This window comes from Tamandua tetradactyla, chromosome 2 (genome assembly GCF_023851605.1).
Source record: "Tamandua tetradactyla isolate mTamTet1 chromosome 2, mTamTet1.pri, whole genome shotgun sequence".
Lineage (NCBI taxonomy): Eukaryota > Metazoa > Chordata > Mammalia > Pilosa > Myrmecophagidae > Tamandua > Tamandua tetradactyla.
The window spans coordinates 176,036-193,036 of record NC_135328.1 but is presented as its reverse complement, the minus strand read 5'-3'; the positions used below and the strand labels follow the sequence as shown (position 1 = coordinate 193,036).

General features: G+C 36.2%; 1 protein-coding gene across 1 annotated transcript; it reads left to right on the top strand.

Annotated features, from left to right (window-relative positions):
* Positions 1-7,634: 7,634 nt before the first annotated feature.
* LOC143658808 (olfactory receptor 4P4-like) lies at positions 7,635-8,543 on the top strand. Its single transcript, XM_077131107.1, has one exon. It carries the CDS (start codon positions 7,635-7,637, stop codon positions 8,541-8,543), a length of 909 nt encoding a protein of 302 aa, XP_076987222.1.
* The last annotated feature ends 8,458 nt before the right edge of the window (positions 8,544-17,001 follow it).

The window sequence follows — 17,001 nt, the reverse complement described above, 5'->3', positions numbered from 1 at the left end:
AAAATCATCAAGTTCAGTGAGAATTTGCCAATCAAAAGTGCTATTCTCTGGACAGTGTTTTTGCTGTTTTAAAGGATTCTGTGGCCAAATTGAATTGCAGAGTTTAAATTTTAATTAAAATGGAGCAGGTTTGCTATGTGCTAGGGACTTTGCTTACTGGCAGCAACTATGGTTTCCATGTGATTGACAGTTTGAGTTCACAGGCTCAGGCCATCTTAATGCACTGCCAGCTCATTCATGACCATCAAACATCTACAACTAATTTGGCCTTAGGAAAGTGATGTCTTTCTTCCCCGATCCTCCCCTTAGAGTAAGGAGGTCTGCTCATCCTGTTTGTGAGGCTAATGGCTGCCAGCTCTGCTGGAGGCTGAGGGGCAGGTGCAGCTCTAAGTGAGACCCACTTACCCAGAGCCATGATCCAGCCACAACAAAGTGCATGCAGGCTTTTGCTCTGGGAATCCCCTAAGCTTGGACTGCTGCATAGGAAAATGCTCTTGGAGCTGAAGAGATTTGACTGAACACAAAGATTTTTCAGGCCAGTAAAAATGCTTGGGTAGTTGGCCAGGACTCTGTATTAAAGCAGGCCCAAATGCCATGAGTGGAAGCTATCTATGGGACAAAAAACTCTAAGGGGAGGATCTGGGAAGAAAGACATCATTTTCCTAAGTCCAAATTAGTTGTAGATGTTTGATGGCCATGAATGAGCTGGCAGCACATTAAGATGGTCTAAGCCTGTGAACTCAAACTGTCAATCACATGGAAATCATAGCAACCATGCAGTTCAGGGAACAGAGTGACTGGGAGGCTGCTCCCATGGCCCCAAGGGTCCAGAACCTCAAACCTCAGACTAATCTCCATTCCTGGGTTTTGGCACCAAATGTCAGGCACTGGGTCATTAAGGATTCCACGTGAGACAGCAAGTCAAAGATTATCACATTTATTGAAGAGATAAAGTAGGGAGGAAGCAGGTGGGTGAGTGAAAGGAAGAAAGCAGGTAGGACCCTGAAATTGGTGAGCCAGCAGGAAGGAAAAGAAAATGGCTCTGGCTTCTTGTTCTGGGAGCTGTGTCTGAAAGGGACAGTGAGGCCAGGAGGGGAGGGTGCCCACTCGGTGGTGTTTCCTGATTGGATGGGGGCTTGTGACAGATTTATATCTGGATCCTTGGATCTGCCAAGAACACTGAGGAGGGGGCTGCATCAAGAATTCCTTTTGATCTTAGAAGTTTTTTTCTGAGATCTAACAAGACCCTCACTGGTTTGCTCTGAAAATTGAATGAGAATGCTGAGTGCAGGGAGCACAGTACATGCATGTTGCCACTTATCTACTCACACAGTATGTTGGATGCAGATGTGAAAGAAGAGAGATGAGGCCAGGTGTGGAAATGGTAAGAAGCTGGGGAGAAATCAAAATGGGTTCAACTGTAACCTTTTTCTCCCTAACTTATAATGATGGGGGTTTCTTAATGAGCCTAAATTTCTAATTTTTTATTTTTCTAGGTTTCTGAGCTTTATAATTTTTTAGGAAGTGTATTGAAAAGACACAGAAATAAACAAAACCCAGTCAACTGCCCTCAGAGAACAGAGTGAAGCCACATTTTGAGGAGGGATGGCCATTATCTAACGTGAATGTCAAGGCTGTCCTTTTCTCTTCATCTGCAGTAATTATTGGGAGGAAAAGGCCCTCAAAGCAAAGGACTCACCAAGTTCCCTTCACAGCAGAACTCTATGCCCGAAGAGCAGAGGCATCAATCACTGGGCCCAGGGGGACACCCAGTGACCAGAAGACTGAATCACATGCACATAGCTAGTGGTGGCTCCCATAGTCTTTATAACCTAGATTCATTTCAGCCTTGCACTGGTTCTGATGACTTACAAGTAAAGGAAATACACTTGGTAAGTTGAACATTTGGGAAGGTTTTTCCCAACAACATTCAAAGGAAGTTGAATTTCTAGATTAAAGAAATATCATTTTTGAATTGATATTTTATGCAATATTTAATTAGCTATGTGTGCCTGATCACCTCTAGGAATAATTTTAGGGATACAAATGCAGTTCAAGATTGATTTTTTTTTAGTATGTCAATTATTGCACCTCCTTTCAAGCTGTATTTGAAGTATCTGAGGTCATTTGAGTATAAGACCTCCCATTATCTGAGGGAACCCTTGTTGAGTGACAGGGGTATCTGCCCCTGAAATTGCACAAGGCTTTCTTTTAAGAAGGGTTGGTGGAATTAGAAAGTGCATGTTATTAATAGCACTGAAGGTGAGAGAAATATGAATTTAAGAAGATGAAAGGAAAACGTGAACAGTAGGAACATGGCCAGATTTCCATGAGGAAGGGGAGAAAACCCTGAGATACAAAGCTGAGGGACATAACCATGGCAATTGAAGTGGAAACAGAAGAAGCTGTGGTGAGCTGTGTCATCCTTTCTCAGTCCTGCCTAAAGTATGATGTATGCTGAATTTATTTTTGCCTCCACTGTCAATATAATTTACTGGTTAAGTGTGTATCAAAACACAATTAGCAGTTAGCAAATCTGAACTGAACACCAGATTTTTCTGGGTCTAAAGCCCAAATTCGTAATCACAATAAAATGTAGAACAGAAGTAACAATAAATTGAATGTTAAAATCCACACTTTTTTACAACCACCTTAAAGTTAAAGTTAAAGTTCAATACAGACATAGTTTCTGATGTTTAGAGTGCCATTTGTTTGAATTAATACAGGCACAAAATAAGTTTGTATTTTGGAATTGTTCATTTTGTCTTTGATGGAACATTCTAAACAGGAAATTGATGCTTAGAAGGGTGGAAAAGTCAAGTAAGATGAAAACATCATTGGGATTTTTTGTAGTAAATCAATACAGTATTGATTAAGAAAAAGTGATTCACATCATAGCAAAGCAGCACTAGAACCTTGATCAAAATAACAAACACTCTTCATGAAGTATTAACTCTCACAATTACCCTCAAATCATGACAAAGTAGACTTAACCAAAGACTCCAAACAGGTCACTAAAAATCAACCTCTAATGGCTGTTAACTGATGTCACTGCCTGTAATGATTATGATTGCAAGGATTTTAGTTATTCAAAATTTTATTCACTGCTTTAAAGCATTAAAATTTAGTTCTTTTGTTCATTCTATAAATATTTACTGAGTGTTGGTTATATGAATGGTAGTAAATATTTTACAAAGGAGAGAGCAGAGATTGAAAAAAGTGGAATAATTATTAATTGAGTCCCTACTATGTTATGTGTGATAGTTTCATATATGTTAACTTCTTTAATTCTAAAGACACCTCTGGAAGATAGTTGTGCTTAAAGTATTCATTAGCAATATGATGCTTTGATAAAATATATTACATGCAAAAATCATACAATGAAGAGGTGTCTAGGATTCAAAATTAAATTTGCATGAGTAAGTCCCAATATTTCAAGAACAGTGTGAGACAGTTACCATGCCCTTGATGAGTCTGAAATCATTCAAATTAAGTATTTATAGAATATTCTATGGCATCCATTAATGATTGAAAGATTTTAGTCAGTGAAAGGCTCTGTTTGATTAATGCAAGTTTTAAATATTTATTGATTATATAATATGTATCAGGCACTGTGCTAAGTGTAAACTATTTTGTTAATGTATGGCCATATGGAGTAAAAGTTGTTTTTAATCTTGACTGTAAAGCTTTCAGCTAATTATTTGATTTGCATATGCCACCATTTGCTCTTTGATAATAAAAGTTTACTAATAATATTTTATTCATTAGCATATTGAGAAGAATAAAATGTTAATGCATGTAAGGTATTTAGAGTGTCAAGCATATGGAATTGCTCAAATTTGTGTATTGTCAGATATTAGAACTACTGATTTTTAGTTTTGCTAGTGAAATAATTATGGATGTTATATGCATATTCATAGCAAAGTCAATATAAACCCAGGCAGTTTCACGTCATCATGTTTATAGGTTCATGAAACTTTATTTTAGCAATGGCTGATAGCCCCACATTCATGCAAGATCTTGTTTGAAGCATGTCCTACAAAATATGAGACTAGATCCAAAATTTGGCTGATGGAAAACCTGAGAGTGAGTGATGGCCTGTCCCAGAGTGAGTAGATGGCTGGAATAGAGAAACATTCATGATCTCTTCTCTCCAGGCCAGGGTTCCTTCCATGGAACTACTGTGGCTGTGATAGCTCAGGTCTGAGAGAATGAGAAGGTTCAGTACATTCTTTTCTGTATGTTAGCTGTAAATATCTTACTTTTTATAGGTTGGCTATATATGTAGGAGAGAGGAATAAGTTACATTTATATTTTAGGCTTGAATATTATCTCCACTTTTTAGACTTAGAGAATTTGTTATCAAATTTTTCACCTAGATATCGAAACTAGAATAGCTGAACTAGTACAATGCCAATAATTGTGGATATTACATGCTTTTGCATGTGATAGTTAGGTGGTTGTAAAAAAGTGTGGATTTTAATATTCAATTTATTGTTACTTCTGTTCTACATTTTATTGTGATTATGAATTTGGGCTTTAGACCCAGAAAAATCTGGTGTTCAATTCAGATTTGCTAACTGCTAGTTGTGTTTTGATACACACTTAACCAGACTTTAAAGTGCTATTATGTTTTATGAGTATCAAACTGAACATAATACATAGTACTATTACATAACAGCTTATTTTCTTCTAAGTTCTCCTTTTTCTAAGTTTGAATCTCTGAACTCACTCACTTATTCAGTTAAAGAAGATTTCAAGTTTATATTTTAGCAGAAGCAAATATTGCTGAAGGAAATTAGGAAACTTGCTGTTTTTATCTAAAATCAATGGTTGTGTCAAGAAAAAAAGTAGGGATACTCTGCATGTAAAATGAAGGACCTAAAGAAATAGGTGGCCTTTCATTCAGGGCAAATCATTAGTTAATGAGGACAAAGAAATTAATGAGACTATTTCCATAAAAGAGTAATAATGCATTATCTTCAGCCATGGGAACATACAAAACTAAAGTTTCATATACTTATTTATCAAATTGATTAAAATGGTAGAATATACTTAACTACTAGAAAAATGAATTATGTGTCAATATGTGAAGACAGAGAGAATTTTATCTGGTTTTGCCCAAGTTCTCTAGTAACCTTAGCTTTTTCAGAGGCCTAATTTCATGTGAACCATAAAATTATCACTTGATTTTGGGGGAAAGAGTTAGTTGGAAAGCACTTCAGCTTGGTTTTTATTTTTAAGAGCAAAATTGAAAAGGTGTTTTGATTTATATCCTTTCAGATAAAATTGTTTTCGGAGTAAGTAAATATTTTGCATTGTCCAAAGCAATATATTATTTCAAATTAAAAATAATATTTTTCATTTAATTGTAAGGAAATACCTATAGAGTTTAAGTTGAAGTTCACTGAGAAGCCTAACTCCTTCAAGTCTTAACTATAAGCAATTCTTAATATTAAATGACACTAAATAAATAAGTTAATTTTTAAGGCTTCATCTTCATAGCAATGGATTTTTTATTTCAAGAGTGACATGGTTAACAAAATCTGCTGAAGAGTCAGGAAGAGAATTTAAAAATGAATTGTTTTTCTATGTGGGACAATTTTTACTTTTGGAGTAATGAAAATATTCTAAAATTGATTATATTAATGAATGCACAACTATATAATGATACTGTGAGCCATTGACTGTATAGGTTGCGTGATTGTATGGTGTTCTAGTTTGCTAGCTGCCGGAATGCAACACACCAGAGACGGATTGGCTTGTAATAAAAGGGGATTTATTTTGTTGGTTCTTCAGAGGAAAGGCAGCTAACTTTCCACTGAGGTTCTTTCTTACGTGGAAGGCACAGGATGGTCTCTGCTGGTCTTCTCTCCAGGCCCCTGGGTTCCAACAACTTTCCCCGGGGTGATTTCTTTCTCCATCTCCAAGGGCCCGAGCTGAGCTGCTAGTGCTGAGATGAGGAATGCCAAGCTGCTAGGCTGTGCTACATTGCGATCTCTCATTTAAGCACAAGCCAATTAAGTCAAACGTCACTCATTGCAGCAGACACGCCTCCTAGCCGACTGCAGATGTAATTGGCAACAGATGAGGCTCACGTACCATTGGCTTATGTCCGCAGCAACAAGATTAGGTATGCTCACCTGGACAAGTTGACAACTGAATCTAACTAACACATATGGTATGTAAATATATTTCAATAAAATTGAATTAAAATTAATTGTGCAAGAGCCACAAGATTACAGCAGAAGATGAAACACAAATTGTTAGGAAATATGGTGAGTATTAATGATGCAGTTTGGGGTCAAAGTTTATAGTTAAAAAAACCTAGTTCTATGTAATTTTTTCAGTGACACTCAAACTAAGGTCACAGAACTTCTGCTCAACATTAAAAACATTGCATATATTTTCATGCATCAAATCCTTTTGGTCTTATAGTATGCTTGTGGTGATGAAAAGATTCAAGCTACCTTATTCAGTTTATACTGAATTTTAACTAGAGTCCCTGCTATTTATAATGAAGGATTTGGCTAATATACCTCACATTTTTCTTCCAGATTGAATGATTTTTATGATGCTAAATATAATGATTTTTATGATTTTTTTGGCATCATATTTTTCATATAGAGTCAAGTATCCTGCACTATGCTCTTGACAATTGTAGCAGTACGGATTTGGTAGTACTGATAATTACCGATTACTTTGTGCTTCACAACTATTTGTGACAAAGTGCAGGCACTTTTTTTTCAAAAGAGATATCTTCAATTATAAAATAAAGTATTGTAACCCAAGTTCAGATAATGTGGTATATATAAATAATAGAGCCCATGAACAAACTCTAAATCCCCATAAACCAATTCTTGCAAACATTCTATAAACATTTCCATGTATATTTTCAATGTCAGTATCATTTTTGTGTTTGATCTAAAGGCATTAATTGCACCACTGTAGAAAACAGAAACCCATCTCCAAAATACTGAGAGGAAATGAACTTGCAAAATATGATGCACCGAGTCAATGGCAGACCATCAGGATAAAACTGTACCATACGCCTCTTTTCAAAATTTAACTACAATCTGTGGTTCACTTAAGTGTATTTCTTTAATTGAAATACCTGAAGAAACAAATATATGTCTGTGAACATCTTGCTGTCACAAACAACTAAAAAAGGTGAATGAGCAAAAGAAAAATTAGTCAACCTGACATTTACTTCTATATCATTAAACAAAAGCATGTATGAATTATTCTTGCATCTTTAATGAATTGTGTCTTTGTAAGGATATAGTGCTGTCTTTTCCAAGTTATCAGTTGCATATTTCACTAAAACTGGAAATGCCTGTGACTAAATAATAGTGTTTAAAGTTTTTAATTGATCAATTGAGTGCATTCATTTCTATTACTGTGAAGAACAAACATAGCATTTGGAAAAGAATATGAAAGCATCATGACATTCATCATAAAAGATGTTTTTGCTAAATAACAAATTTTCATTTTCTGAAAATTGGAATCCAGTCAATTAAACTTACTTTCATAATATGTGTAATATCATTACTATTCCCCCTAAATATTGGTGACGTTGACTTATGAATTATGCCTTTTCAGGTGACCACGATGCATTTTTTTGGCATTGGATCATGGAAAAGAGGAATAATGTAACTGTGTTTATTCTCCTGGGACTGTCCCAAAACAAACACATAGATATGCTCTGTTTTGCATTATTTTTATTTTGTTACATTGCTATTTGGATGGGAAACTTGCTCATCATGATTTCTATCACATGCAGTCAGCTGATTGACCAACCCATGTATTTCTTCCTGAACTACCTCTCCCTGTGCGACCTTTGCTACACATCCACAGTGACACCCAAATTAATGACTGTCTTACTGTCAGAGAGGAAGATGATTTCATACTGTCACTGCATGGTACAGCTGTTTATCATTCACTTCCTTGGAGGTGTCGAGATCTTCATCCTCACAGCGATGGCCTATGACCGCTATGTGGCCATCTGCAGGCCCCTGCACTACACGGTCATCATGAGCAGGTGGAGGTGCAATGCGATCATCATGGCCTGTTGTACTGGGGGCCTGGTCCACTCTTCCAGTCAGTTTCTTCTCACCGTCTTCTTACCCTTCTGTGGTCCCAATGAGATTGACCACTACTTCTGTGATGTGTTTCCTTTGCTGAAACTGGCCTGCACTGATACGTCCCGAATTGGTCTGTTGGTAGTTGTGAATTCAGGTCTGATTGCTTTGGTGTCTTTTGTGACTTTGATGGTATCATATTTTCTGATATTGTACACCATCAGAGCTTACCCTGCTGAAAGCCGTAGCAAAGCTCTTTCTACCTGTAGTGCTCATGTAACAGTTGTGGTTCTGTTTTTTGCACCTGTTTTCTTCATTTATATTAGACCACCAATAACTTTCCCAGAAGACAAAATGTTTGCTCTTCTGTACACCATCATTGTCCCCATGTTAAATCCTCTGATTTACACTCTTAGAAACTTGGAGATGAAGAATGCCTTGAGGAAACTGTGGTGCCATTGATGGTTTTCAGAAGGGAAATGCTTTTGGAAGACTTTTCAGGTTTTCAACCTGGGTCTATTCACCCCTGAGCCCTAAAATTGATTTAGGATAATATGTGTTTAATATTTTACAGACTTCATGCTTTGTTAATTTTTGTTTATTTCCTCATGTTCATTGTTTCCCAATATTCATCACATATCTGCCTCAAGTCATCTTCATCACACATTAACATTTTATTCTCACAGGATGAAGAAAACTCTTCTCCCTGTTCTTGCATCATTCTTGGCAAAAACTAACTGTAAGCTATCTGGAAGGGGAGAAGCATAATCTCTCAACTCCTATCACAGTATCAAATGCAAAGATCAAATGGGTGCATTTCTTAGCTGAATTCAAAACATGAATGAGTAGAAATTTTAATCACTTTGGCTACTCTGCACTCATTAACACTCTGCTATATTTACTGAAACTCTGTAATAAAACAATAACATCTTTCTCTCTCTGCTGAACACGATGAATCTACAAAGATTATATCATGTCTCATCTCTCATAAAGAGAAATGTATCATCACCATTGCCTTTGTAGACATAAGTGGATATTGTTAAACAAAATGTTAGTTTCTTTTTTAAGTTTGGTTACAGTTCCACTTAAGTAATCTGTAACACAAAGAGTGGATTGTAAACTTAACTACTGAAAAATGGTGAATATGAAATAATAATAGAAAAATGTAATTAGCTCATATTTAATATATATACACTGTAGTTTGGAAAGTAGTTACAAACAACATGCAAGAAAATGTCATTACCTTAGAATAAAAGAAAAGTCTTTTTAAAATTTATAATTTACCCAATATTTAATCATGTGAGATTATGCCCCTTTAGGAATAATTTTAGGGTTACAAATACAGATCATGTTTTGACTCAATTGGATATGAAAATTATTCTACTTGCCTTCCCACTTTTTATCTGAGTATATGACCTCCCCCTCCTTTTTTTGTGGGAAAACTGGTTGAGTGATAACTTCCAATTTTCCTTTATTTATACAAGACTTCCATCTATGGTAGCTAGGTGGAATTAGAAAATGCCTATTATTGATAGCACTAATGGTGAGGGGAATATGAACTCAAGAAGCTGAAAATACACTGTGAAGATTAGGAGATTGATCATCATTTTAATAAGGAAGAAGAGAGAAAACAGAGATGGAGAGCATGGGACTGGATGCATAAGATTTGAGGCAGAAGCAGAAGAGCCTGTGAAGAGAATTGTTTCTCTTTCCTTCCCATAGACTTCCTAAATGTGTGATATATGCTGAATTTACTTTTTACTCCATTGCAAAGGTAACTGATTGTTAAAGAGTTGAAGTAAAATACAGGCATTGTCTCTGAATTCTATAGAGGTATTTATTTTTAGATTAAGCTAGTCATAAATTCAAGGAGTTGTACATTGAGTGTATGACACGATGCTCCTAAAAGACAAGAACAGTCAGTGATAAGGAAATAATGCTCAGGTGGGCAGGGAATTTCTAAGAAGAAAATGTTATTGAGAGTTTTGGAAGAAAGTCAATGACATATTGATTAAAACATCTGGCTCACATGTTGATTGATTAAATACTGATGAAAACATCTGGTTCAAATCTGGCAAAGGACTGAGAAGACCCATATCTCAAGAAAACCTGTCTCCCTGCAGCAGTGCCTGCCTGATTATATGTGACCCATGACCAATAAACGTAACCAAAGGCTCCAGACATGTCACTACCTACCAAGGGAAGTGCTCAAAACTGGAATCTGTATTCACCTTATACCTACTGATTTAAAATTTTTTACTTATAGTGACTATGGTGGTAATAATTTTAGTTATCCAACATTACCTTAATATAATGATCCAATATTACATTTATATACTGCTTTAAACCATTAAATTTTATTTAGTTTATTCATTCTACCAATTTGTACTGTATTGGTTAAATGAATGGTAGCAAATAATTGACAAGGAAGAGATCAGAGATAAATAGAAATAATTGTTTATTGACCTACTACCACGCAAAGTGAGTTTCACACACTTTTATCGAGTTTAGTTCTCACAAATACCCTGGGGATGTTAGATACTGTTATTCCCAATGTACTCATGAAAATATGATGATGTCAGAAAATATATTGCATGCCAAACATCATAGATATGATGAAGAGGTAGCCAGAATTCAAAATTAAATTCCCCAATACTTCAAGGAAAAATGTGACACAGGTTCTCTGCTCTTGAGGCATTTAGAGTCATGCAAATTAAAGATTTATGAAATTTATACTGGAATAGATAAATGTTAAAGATTTGAGTCAGTGAAACACTCTGTTTCTATTAAAAGTACTGTCAAATATTTATTGATTATGCTGCATGAATCCAGCACTGTGATAAGCTTATAACATTTTGTTAGGTGTATTGCCATGTCAGGCATATGCTGTTGTAAATGTGATTCTACATTTACTAGCTCCTTCACCGTGGGCTAATTATTTAATTTCTCAATGTCTCAGTTCAATCTTTTGTAGAATGACTTTACTAATATTTATTTCACATGGGTTTTAGAAGAAAAATAACTTTCCTATAAGATATTTAGAATATTTAGAAATAGTCTGAATAAGATATTCTAAACATTTAGAATAAATACTATTCTAAATATTCTAATATTCTAAATAAGAAATTCTCAAAATTTTAAGCTAATAGAATTATTAGGACTATTGATGGCTAGTGTGGTTAAATTATTAGAACTACTGATATTTCATATGTCATAAGTATATGACAGAGGTTCATATACTCATTTGTAACAAAGCCAGATTATAAACCCAGGCAGGTTCACATAGCTGTGTTTTTAGGTTTTAGGAAACATTATCTTTAGCAATGGCGGTCCATATATTATACAATATCTCAACTGAAAATTATCTTATAAAACACTGAGACAGGATCTATCACTCTGGTGATGATGAACTGGGGTGCATGTGACTTCACATCTTTGAAGGAGTAAATAGCTGTAATAAAAGAAGAACCCTGATCTTTCTTCCTTGTCCATTATTCTTATAGAAGGACTCTTTCTGGCTATAGTGGCATTTTGCATGTTTGAAAGCTGAGAAGATTCACTGCTTTCTAGTCACAGACTTCAGCTTTGAGAGAGGAACAGAGTCAGTAGATTGTTTTGGTTTTTTTGTCTTTTTCATGAGCAAGCACCAGGAATCGAACCCAGATCTCCAGCACGGCAGGCAAGAAATCTATCTCTGAGCTACCGTCACACTGCCTGAGTCACTAGTTTTTGTTTGAATATTATTTACATTTAGAGTAGTGGCTTTATTTATTATCCTATTTTTCACCACATATCAAAACTAGAAAATCTGAAATGGTACAGTGTCAATAATTGTGGATATTACATGGTTATGCATTAAATAATTATGAATTAAATTAAAGTTTATATTTTACCATTACATTTATTGTTGTTTCAGTTCTATATCTTTTGTGATTACAAATTTTGGCACTGGATTCAAAACTGTTGTTTTGTTCTGATTTGTTTAGTACCATTAGCTATTCTGTAGTACTTGATCCAGAAAAGCTTCAAGTAATTTTTCCTCTCTAAAGTATATTTTCCTTGTCTGAGCATCAAATGTAACATAGTACCATATTCATTTATATAGCAGTGCGTTTTTGAAACTTCTCTTTCTACTTTTAAGTTTGAAACTCAGAACTCACTCACTGATTAATTGAGAGTGAATATCTACATTTCAGATGAACGAATATCTACGTTCAGTTGAACGAAACATCGTTGAAGGAAATGAAGTCACTTGCGGAGATTACCTCTAAAATGGACAGCTGAGTAAAGAATAGAAAGTAGGGATCCTCTCCAGTCTAAAATTATGGAGCTAGGAAATTGGGGTCAATTTATATGTGGTGAGCCATTAGATTATGGAGAAAGGGAAATGAAAAGAGACTTCCAAGAAGGGAAATAAAGCATCAATTTTGACCTGGAGAACAGAGGAAACTGGGATTTTTATACATTTATTTATTACTAATGTTTAGTTAGAATGTCAGAACACATTTAATTACTAGGAGTATTAATTTTATATGAATAAATGCATGCAGTATGATATTTGGCTTTGTTTATCTAATAACCTTAGTTTCTTCAGAGGCTTAATTCCATGTGAGTAACATAATTTTCTTGTTTTATTTTCAGAGGGGAATAAAGTGAAAATAATTCAGGTGAATTTTTATTTACATTCACACAATTAAAATAATGATCTAAGGTCCCTTCAAAATAATAAGCAAAACAGATGAGTTTTCCTAATATTTAAAACTATATCAAATTAAAATATTCTTTTCTTTTATAGATGAGGTTATATTTACATAGCATAACTGGAGGTATGGTAAGAAGCCTTACTCCTTAGTTTCTTCTCTTCACACTAATTTTAAATCTTAAAATTGCGCCATGCACCTGATACTGTGTCAAACTATAAGGACACCAAAATCAATAGGCCAAGCCCTTGATCCTGAGGCTTATTCTTGTGAGGCTTATGTATGTGGTGGGGAAGCTTTATAGATTATTTATAGATTTATAGATTACCTATAGGTATGTGTAAGAGTTACTTCTGGAGGACCCCTTTTGTTGCTCAGATATGGCCTCAGACTCTCTAAGCCCAACTCTGCAAAGGAAACCATTGCCCTCCTCACTATGTGGGACATGACATCCAGGGGTGGAAGTCTCCCTGGTGCACGGGAGATGACTCCCAGGGATGAGTCTGGCCCTGGCATAGGATCAATAATTCCAACCTGAAAAAAAGGGAGAAAAGAAGTGTAACTAATAAAGTATCAGTGGCAGAGAGAGCTCAAATAAGAGTCAAGAGTCTACTCTGGAGGTTGCTCTTATACAAGCTGCAGTTAGACATTACTACCTATCATAACCTGCCAAACCCCAACCAGGACTATTTCAACCAATCTTAAATAATACCTAGGGCAATATATAAGATACCCAAAGAGTTCCATGCACTAGTTTAATTTTCCAGAAACATATATCCTCCAGATGGGTCCCTAGAGCAGATAAGTCCTGATATCCAGAGGGCCCAGCCTCTCCAGAACATCAGCTAGTTCCATCTCCAAACCCCATATTAGTGACAGATCCTTCCAACATGAAAAAGTTAGAATGGCTATAGCCCAAACATCCCTAAAGAGAGGGATAGAAAGATCAAAGGTGATGGTGGATTTATACAGAGAAGATAGGATTTAAGAAATGAATATGAATGCTGAATCGCTAAATTGGCATCTCTTTTGGTTTCCAGGATCTTAGAGCAACTAGAAGTAAAAATTTAAAATTGTGAAATTTTGTAACCCATGCCAAACTTTGTAATATGTTCTACAACTAATTGTGGTGCTCTCCTTTGAAATTTATTGCTTTTTTTGTACATGTTATTTTTCACAAAAAAAAAATGGAAAAAAATCAATTGTGGTGATAAAAAAATATTCAAGTCTTCTAGCATCCTATACTCTGGAGCAGCATGAAGGAAAAATCTGAGAGGATCATATGGTAGCCCATGACAAATTCTGGGATCTGTCCTGTAACTACTTGTTGAAGAGTGCTTTGAAAACTATTGCTTTTTTATTTCTTTGCTTTGTATACATGTTATATTATACAATAAAAAAGTTTTAAAAAATTGCACCATGCAAATAAATTCATTGTTTTAAGACTCCATCTTCACTGCATGGAATTTTTATTTCAAGGTTGACATGGTTAACTTAGTCTGTAAATGAGTGAAAGGAGAAGGCTATTTAAAGTGAATTGAGAAATTAGCTACAATATTAGTGCAGAAGATGTATCCCTAATGTTTAGGAAAGATGATAACATTAATAATGCAATTTGGAGTCAAAATTTATAGTGAAAACAATTGTACAAAGTATTGGCCAATTCAATGTTATTTTTCTATCAGCTTGACTCAAACTATGTTAACAGAAGTACTGCTAAGCCCAAACTACTTGTCTATATTTACATATGTCAAATCATATTGGGCTGATATAATATATCCCAATGATGTATAGTTTCAAACTAAATTTATTCATTTGTTAGGGAATTTTAAATTTAAATCCCTTCTTTTTAGAATGAGAGGATTTAACTAGTGGTCTCCAAAGTTTACTTCTTATTCAAAATGATTTTATGACATTACAATGTCATTTTTTATATGAAAATTCTCATTTTCTATATAAGTCACATTTATTGGAATGTGCTCTTGAGATATGTTGGAGCACAGATTTGGGATAGCACTAATGTTTTGATAGTAAAATAAGTCTTTAAAACTTCTTTGGTTAATAATGGTTTTTAAAAATTTCTTTGAGCTTCACAACTATTTTGTAACAAAATCCAGGCAGGTTTTACTTTTTTATGAAGAATATAAAAAATTCTATGGTAAAGTGATTGGTACCCAAAATCACACATTGCAGTCTAATTAGAAAATAGAACCCAGTTCACAACTCTGTCTTCCTACAAAAGTTTTTCCCCAGATTTTTCATAAGTTGTTTCTCTAAATTATGTAGAGCTAGTGAATTGAGTTGGCATTGTAGAGATGAGAGAGATTCGGCTGTTGAATCTAGAGCTACCTGTAGTCGAGTTTCAAAGTTTTGAGAGGTTAGAATATTGTGTCCTAGTGCCCCTCCTGCTGTGGCTGAGGCTGTGACTGAGGCAGTCAGGCTGATGCCTACTAGGATAGGAAGAAAGGCAGCCCTTTTTGAGCTCAAAGGGGGTAATAACCAAGTTAGCTCAGACTCCCCATAGAGGGTTAGTTGAGGAACAATAATTACCAGGAAGCACAGTCCTGGGGCAGTGGGGTTAAGGCACTTGATAAGAGTTTCATTACACCAGAAATATTGCCTTTCGGGGGCATAGGTGGTGTTGTGGATAGTGACATTGGTTTGGCATCAGCTTTGAAGTTTGGCTTGTTTTACAGTTATGTGTGTGAGGTGGCAGGATTTTAGGGGGTAAGGAAGGTTTTCAGACTCAGGTTCCCACAGGGGAATACTTTTCAGGATGGTGTGACAGGAATTAGGGCTGTGTTGGTGTATTTGGGTAAGATTTATAGGGATGGCTGCCAAGAGTGGCCTATTTAATGACACACACAGGAAACAGCAGGATATTTCAGGAAGTATTTGTGTTTGGTTGAGGAATTGCAAGGTTTGTTGGAGGATTTGAAGCCATGTATGCGAGGTTGTTGTGGCAGAGGTTTGGGAAAGGTGATTGGAGAGGCTTTGCTCAGCTTGTGCAATGTTAATAGACACTTGGGTAAAAGTAGTGTTAACGAGGACATATTCGCGGTGTATTTCAATGATGCCTATAGGGTATCAGGACCAGCCGCTGTAGTATAGTTTGCCTTGGACTCCTGCTGCCCATTTCACATCCCAGGGATCTGCAATATTTATGTAAAAGTGCTGGGAACTGATGTAAAATGTACCCTTATGAGGTGCTTCATTGTGAGCATCGTGTATCCTGCATGAACAATAGGGGCATCCCCCGTATATGATGTTTTAGTTGTTTTGGTTACAATAGCTTTTGGTTTGGGAGTATGGAAAGCAGGCACAAGGCCTTGGGCCCTTTTCAACTGATTTTGGAGTAATAGGAATGGTTATAGGTTGGCTACAACCTGTGAACGGGCAGTTTGCTGTGCCAATTATGTGAGGGGTTGCTTTTCCACTTTGGGTAAAGGTTTCCCTGATTTGGGGTTCCCAGACATAGGATTTGCTCTCAGTGGGAGTTAGGAGGGTATGCAGCATGAGTGACACAGACCTGAGTGGGCCCCAGAGGCTGGCAAGTGTAGGATGGCTCATCCTGCTTGTATAATTTGACCCGAGATAGGTGGTGCCAAGAAAAGTCCCCCAATAGTTTTACTGCTGTAGGAGTGGTAAGGACCACTGTTTGTGGGCCAGTCCACTGTGGTTGGAGTGGTCCAGGTTAAAGCTGTTTGAGGAATACCTCATTCCCTGGTTGAAGATTGTCGGGGGAATTGGCAAGATCAGTTTCTCCTGGTTGTGGCAGGAATTGGTCAGTGTGTTCCCACAGTAATTGCCTGATTAAAGAGAGATATGGCAGGTAACAGCTTAAAGGAGGAGGCTGCACTGGCAACTGATGATTAAGTAGGTATGGGCAGCTGTACATAAGCCCAAAAAGACTTAGAAAAGTAGGTGCCCATGGAGTGGCACATAGTCGGGTGAGGGCTAGAGGAATGAGGTCAACCCAGGATTGTCGTAGCTCAATGGCCACCTTAGTTAGTTGAGTTTTGATAAGACCATTGGCTCGTTCTACCTTACCAGAAGATTGAGGGCAGTAAGGAACATGTAGCTTCCACTTAATTCCCAAGGCTGATGAGGTTTGTTGAACCACCTGAGAAATAAAAGTTGGGCCATTATCAGATTGGATGGAGGTAGGTAGTCCAAAATGGGGAATGATTTGTTTTAGAAGGATGTCTGCCACCACATCA

Bases quoted from the DNA above. Each gene is read 5' to 3' on its own strand.
- LOC143658808 (XM_077131107.1), top strand. From the start codon at position 7,635: ATGGAAAAGAGGAATAATGTAACTGTGTTTATTCTCCTGGGACTGTCC.